Here is a 6,480-nt window from a genome sequence, read left to right as displayed (position 1 = left end):
AGCACATCTGTGATTGAAATAAACCCGAAGAAGTTCAGTCTGCTCTGAGCTGTGCCAGTTCTGTCTAAACTTGGGTCTCCAAAGCACAGATGGGAATTTGGGAGATAACTGCTAGATGAGTTCACACTGTTTGTCCTGTCAGACCAGGGCTCTTACTGGCAATGCCTGGCACCAGCTCTCTGCTGAGAAGGTCCAAGAAATCCTGCTGCACACTAGTCAGGGGTAACATACTCCAAGTGCAAGCTTACTCCTGATTCTGACAAAGGGTGTTAGTTTAAATCACAATTTGGAAAATTTATTGCCCTGCAATGTCCTTTTTTTTAAGTGAAAAGGTCTCTACCAGAACTCAAGGTCTTCTCCACAGGAATGTCAAATATCATTTTGATCTTGTTAAGTTTCCGCCAGGCCTCAGGAAAACACTCAGGCAAAGGCAACTGCAGCCACGCATTGGATAACTGGCCTTTTGGATGTTTTTTTGTGTGCTACAGCCTCAAGCAGGATGTATTTACAAAGAGTAGGAATCCAGAAACCTTTTCAGTCTCACCTGCACTGTGACTGCTGCTTCTGAAATGCATTTTGACTCTGTTCTCCAGAGGAACTATCAACATGTTCCCTTCCCAGTTTGTTCCTACAAGGAACAAAAATTCATGGTGGGGCACATTCTGTGGGAGCTAATTTTGGTGGCTTTGATTGTGTGGATGATCTCTCTGCAGGGATCAGACGGTCTCGGACCTCTCTGTAGTTCTTATCCACTGTGGAAACACGGATGAGGTGGATTTCGGGGGTCTTTGGCTTCCTGTCATCCCATATATACTCTGGAGAAAGCACCTTGGAAGGTTTGTGGCACAGGAAGTGCCTGTTGAGGTGACTCTCCTCCTGCCAGGCTGCCACAATCCCTTTGGCTTTTGTCTCCAGGATGGTCATGTGGCAGGTCTTGGTGAGCTCATAGACCTTCCTGACCAAGCCTCCAAACACGGCTCCTCCACAGTAGAAATCCCCTCCTCCCTCAGGGATGAAGGCTGCCGAGGAGCTTCTCCTCTCACCAGGGAACTGCTCTCAGGGGTCTTGGGAGTAGCCAGGGTGGATGGCTGCCACCACATCCCCCAGGATCTCGGGGCCCCAGGGGCTGTGGGACACCATGCTGATGTCCAGGCAGAAGAGGCACCGATGGCTCACCTCGGCCACGTGCTGGTTGATGGTCTCCATCCTGCACATGGACATCTCCTGCCAGCTGGAGTAGTTCTGGATGGGGATGGTGACAAGCCTGCACCCTGGCTGCAGCTGGACGTGGGGAATGGCCTCGGGGCTGTCTGTGAAGGTGTAATAGTTCACCTGGGAGCCCCGCAGGAGTTGCCGCTCTGCCGACTCCAGGAAGCGCCGCACAGACCTCGTGTACCTGCACAGACACAGCCCATGGAGAGCACTGCAGGGACAACGAGGGGCTTTCTGTGGAGAGGGACTTTTTGCAAGGGCATGGAGTGGTAGAGCAAAGGGGGAATGGCCTTCAGCTGAAGGAGGGCAGGGTTAGATCAGATATTAGGAAGGAAGCGTTCCCTGTGAGGGTGGGGAGGCCCTGGCACAGGGTGCCCAGAGAAGCTGTGGCTGCCTCTGGAGCCCTGCAAGTGTCCAAGGCCAGGTTGGTGCAACCTGGGATAGTGGAAGGTGTCTCTGCCCATGGCAGGGGGTGGAAGGAGATGAATTTTAAAGTCTCTTCCAACCCAAACTATCCCAGGATTCCTAGGGGAGGAGTGGTGGATTGCAAAGGGCATGTTAGTGAATGCAGGACAAGGAGTGAAGAGAGTTCACTGATTATCACTGCAAGAATCCACACACTACACAAGCAACAGGTGTAGTGGAGGATGAGGAATAAGGGGATTATCCCCATTTTGACCAGCTCTAATTCCCAAGCCACCTGCTAATTCTTAAAAAATACTGCCCACACTTCAGGTTCCTTAATTGTTGTCATCCCGTGGGCTTGTGTGATTATGGACGCACTACACGGGCACAAAAGCCCCCCTTAAACTGGGACAAATTCCGGGAAAAGAAAAGCCAAAATCATCTTTCCACAGAGGAAAGGCATCACCCTGAGAACTGTGTCCACTGAGTGCTTCCCTTACTTTCCAACAGCAAAGGCTGTCACCCCCATGCTCAGGTTCAGGGTCTGTAGGCACTGTCCAGGATCTCAGGATTGAAGGTCCCTTCCCAGATGATGGGGACCAGCCATGGTGTGACTGTCAGCACATCCTGGTGGCTGAAGGGGGAATAGAAAAGAAATGCTGATGAAATGTAACTTCTCGTTTTGGTGTTGAGGCCAGTAAATGTGAAAGAAGCACTAAAAAGGCAGCAAGAAGAGTGTGTGAATCAGCATTAATTCACCATGGAGGGTATTAGCCTCAGGTATTTTCTCCCTGCACTCTGATTTGAGGTTACAGACACAGATATTTCAACTCCTGGGCTGAAATTAAGCACTTTAAAACATCAGCAAAAACCTGAGGATCTGCTAAAATCTCATTTAAGGACTTTCTTTTTTTTGCTGAGGAGAGTTTAATGACCACTGAACTCTCAGAATGGGAAGCTGTGCCTCTTTGCTATCAGCCTGATGCAGATTGCTACAAGCAGATTAAAGCACAAGTAATAACATGAAAATTACTATAAAAATATACCCCATTGCTGTGTTATTAAAACACAGCTTGCAGCATGACAGCTTATTTTTCCAGTATTTATATATAGCTCCAACACATTCAGATACAATTTAAAATGCTGTATGTGAGCCAGCATTCAAATGTGTAACAAAGTTAGGAAAAAATCCTTAATCTCCTGTGAGGAAAGTGGAAATACTGAATATAAATGCAGCAGAATCTGATTATGCCCTATTACAGCTCTGCAACGCTGTTTCAATTTGCTGCTTTGTTTTCAGTGTTTCATTCTTACCTTTTTGATTTTAAAAGGAGATGTCATTTATGGTGCGATTCACCCCAGCCTGCTCACATCTGCTCCAGACCAGGAGCTGGAGCCCTCTGCTAATGGAATTTGGCACACACAGCACGTGGCCACACTTGGGGGCTGCCAGGCTCCCACCTGACACAGTCCCAAGGCAAAAAAAGCACCAGAACCAAACTGGGGGAGCTGTGGGGAGCAGCCTGGTGCTTCAGGCAGCAGATCCAATTAGATCCTCCAACCCAGATATAATACTTTCAGTCTGAGAGGATACAAGAATAACAGTTTGACTCCTTCCTACAGCAATGCATGTGATTGAAGGATTAAATTATACAGGAAGAAGAATTTGGGTTGGAGAAAATGTACTGACTTGATCTGTTTCTGGGTTGGTTATCCTTTTTTTGGATGAGGGGGGTGAGGGAAGGAAACACGCATGTTCCCTTCTCTAAGCTTTTAAAATTTCATTTTCAAGGGCTGCCCTGGGAGTCATGGTCATGGTCACCCTCTCAGTGCCAGTGAACTCTCTCCAGAAGACACAGAGCACAAACAGGTTCAAGATTCTCCCCATTTAGCCCAGTACATACCAGCTAATCTAGCCCAGAAATTGATTCCAACATGGAAGAATGAAATATTCAAGCTGAGTACATCCTGTTGAAAGGTCAGGGAGGAAATAACAGATAACAGTAAGTGTGTGTACCCACAGGGTGTGTTTGTTAACATGCAAAAGGACGTGGCTGTTGAAGGTGAACTGCTCCAGATAAAAGTCAACTCACACTAGCAGAGCCAAAGGAGGCTGTAACAACCCGAGCTGCACAGAGAGTGTGTCCAAACCACTTCCTGGTGCTGCTGTCCCAAATCTTCCCTTAAACTCCCTGCTTTGGCTGGGTCTCAGAGATTTGTCTGTGTTTGCTGAAACCGCTGCTGAAGGTCACACAGAGCACCTGCTTTATTTTGCCCTGAAATGAGCTCAAAGCTCTCCCACAGCTGGTTGCAGCTACAGCACAGCTCCAGAAGGTATTTCCCACCATCTTACAGATATTACAGATTTCCCATCTCAAAAAGAGTTCCTGCCCATGACAGAGTGTGTGTGCTAATGTAATATTTAGGAATTAACAGTAAGTGTGCTAATAAGTGTGCAGTAACCAAACCCAACCTTAGAGCAGCACAGGCAGCTGCTGACACACCCCTGTGGTTGGGATTCTCAGGGAACAAGGTCCTGCCCAGTGTGCCCCAGGACCCTGGAACTGTGAGTGCTGCAAAGTGCCCGAACCAAACTCAGCAGAAACAAAGTTCAAACAAAGAAACTTACTTTGGCGCCAGCACTCTTGGCTGCTGATAAAATAATCTGTAAAAAGGAAGAAATATCCATTGAATAATGCATGAATATGCCTGGAAGAGAGGAACAGCAGTTTAAAGGTCAGGAGATAAAAAGCCAGTACTTACTGGGGGAAAAGCTGGATTAGCTTCTCTTCTGTATATTGGAGTTTTATGGAGCTGCATGAAGGGGTGGGAAAAGAAAGGGATTGTTATGCTTTTCCTAAAATATCAACCAAGTTTGGCTTCAGGACCTGCTGCTGCACTGACAGCTGTCCAAATCCAGCTCCAGCTGCTGTGGATGCTGCCCTGCCTGGCCCAGGATTAGGCATCACCTGGGGCTGCCAAGCAAGGGACAGCTTTGGCACAGGACACACAACATGATAGGGACAGAGAGATGCTGCAGCCATCCCAGTCTGTGGGGAAATCAGGGTTTAGGGGTCAAAATGCACATGGGACTGTCAGCAGGGGTCATGGATGTGCTTCATGCCTGACGTAAATGTTCCTGGTCACCTGGAGGGCTGAACTACCTGAAATACACCACATTTCCAACAGCATTCAGAGAAATAAGCACCTGACCAGACACAGTGGTTCAAAACGGGCTGAAATCATGAGAAATACCTCAATGAAACATGAATTCTTTTCTATTTGCATAATTCTGTTTTGTTTTTACAAGGACAGTAGGTCATGGTAAGGGATGGGAGAAGCCGTGGCTCTGGTCCCAGCTCTGGTGCGATGTGGCAGTGAGGAGGTCACTGGGGCTTGGTCCCAGTCCCTGTCCCTGTCCCTGTCCCTGTAAATTTTCTCTGGGAGAGCTCGTGGCACCCAGGCCAGGTCAGGCACATCAGTTTGCAGCATGCAAGGAAGCTCAGAAGCAGCTCCCCTTCAGCTGTTCAGGTCCAGAGGCCAAATGCCACGGCACAAACACATTCACAGAGTGCAGGGAGAGCACAGATGGCAGAGGGAAGAAGCAGAGCATGATTAGAACTGGGGGTTATTCCTAACTGTGCCAGCACTCCTGGGCCTGTTCATCTCACCTCTCTGCTTTAGGTGTCTCTGTCTAGTGAGTGGATACTTATAGCACAGTTGTGCATGTGCAGGTGTGTGATTACACCCTGATAAGGAATCCAGCTTTAACCTTTAGTCCTGGGCTCTGTGACCCACAACAAACACAGCCTCCCCCACCTGTGCAGCCCCAGAGCTGTCCTGCAGGGCAGGCAGGCCCAAACAGCATTGTTAGCTTTTTGTTTTAAGAGAGCGACTAATTACAGCTTCATAAAGAAAGAACAAGCGACTTGTTAATCACTGTTTGTGTTGTCAGTGTGAGTAACAATGATCTGTGTTACTCATTAGACATAAAACAAAATACGTACAAGATTTCAGGGCACGGAAGGTAGTAGGGCAGGTACTGCACTTTTCCACTCCCAGATGTAGCCCTGTGGGAGCAAAGAAACATCTGAAGGTAAGTAATGTTGAAGGAAACCTTCCTAGGATTTTCCAAGATCACCTAAGGATCTGGCACAGATTTTTGAGAGGTAACTGGCTAACTCCATGTCAACTTTGCTAATTAGTGTAGGATCTCCTGGGTTCACATTTTAACATGATGTCCTGCTGCTGAGGCAAAACTACCCACAAGGTGAAAGTACAGCAAATTGCAACATCATAAATAGGGGATAATTCATAATAATTTAATAATCAGTATTTTAATAATTAATGGAATGCCTTATCTCAGATTCCCTTCCAGCAATGTTTGAGTTTGCTCCAGAGAATCTATAAGCCACACTCAGTCATCAGAATATTCAGTTACAGAATTTGAAAGCTGCGATGTCTGACAGCTACAAACCTGTCCCTGGTGACACTGGAGTGAGTTTGGACTGTTTGAAGAGACACATACTCACCTCTGTTAAGGCCTGAGCTGAAATGTAATTGGAATATTCTATACTTAAGCATTTGTTTGATTTACCAAAATATGAATATCGATCTAATATCAATATACAGCTGAGACAGACAAAAACTCTCTAACAGTTTAGAGTCAGAAAGTGAATGTTTTATTTGGTGCCAGGCTCAGTGTGGGATAGTTCCCTAAGACGCAGGGCCCCGATACAAGCAAACACAAAGCTTTTTATTTACAAAAACTATGAATATCCAAAATACAAATGCATATTCATAACATTAACACCTCCCATTCTCTGCTTCATATGGAAATGAGCTTAAATGTCATTAAGCATG

General features: G+C 46.8%; 1 protein-coding gene across 1 annotated transcript in view; it reads right to left on the bottom strand.

The window, feature by feature from the left end:
• Positions 1-6,480, bottom strand: part of GBGT1 (globoside alpha-1,3-N-acetylgalactosaminyltransferase 1) — an 8,064-nt gene continuing 1,584 nt past the window's right edge. Inside the window, 6 exon segments of the mRNA XM_008642332.2 lie at positions 1-1,396; positions 2,118-2,157; positions 2,160-2,251; positions 4,247-4,282; positions 4,381-4,431; positions 5,625-5,687. Of these exon segments, the coding sequence (XP_008640554.2) occupies positions 646-1,396; positions 2,118-2,157; positions 2,160-2,251; positions 4,247-4,282; positions 4,381-4,431; positions 5,625-5,687 (1,033 nt within the window). The 3' untranslated portion in view covers positions 1-645.

This window comes from Corvus brachyrhynchos, unplaced genomic scaffold (genome assembly GCF_000691975.1).
Source record: "Corvus brachyrhynchos isolate BGI_N302 unplaced genomic scaffold, ASM69197v1 scaffold59, whole genome shotgun sequence".
Classification (NCBI taxonomy): Eukaryota; Metazoa; Chordata; class Aves; order Passeriformes; family Corvidae; genus Corvus; species Corvus brachyrhynchos.
Note: the sequence above shows the minus strand (reverse complement) of the source record. Positions and strands in the feature narration are given on the sequence as shown.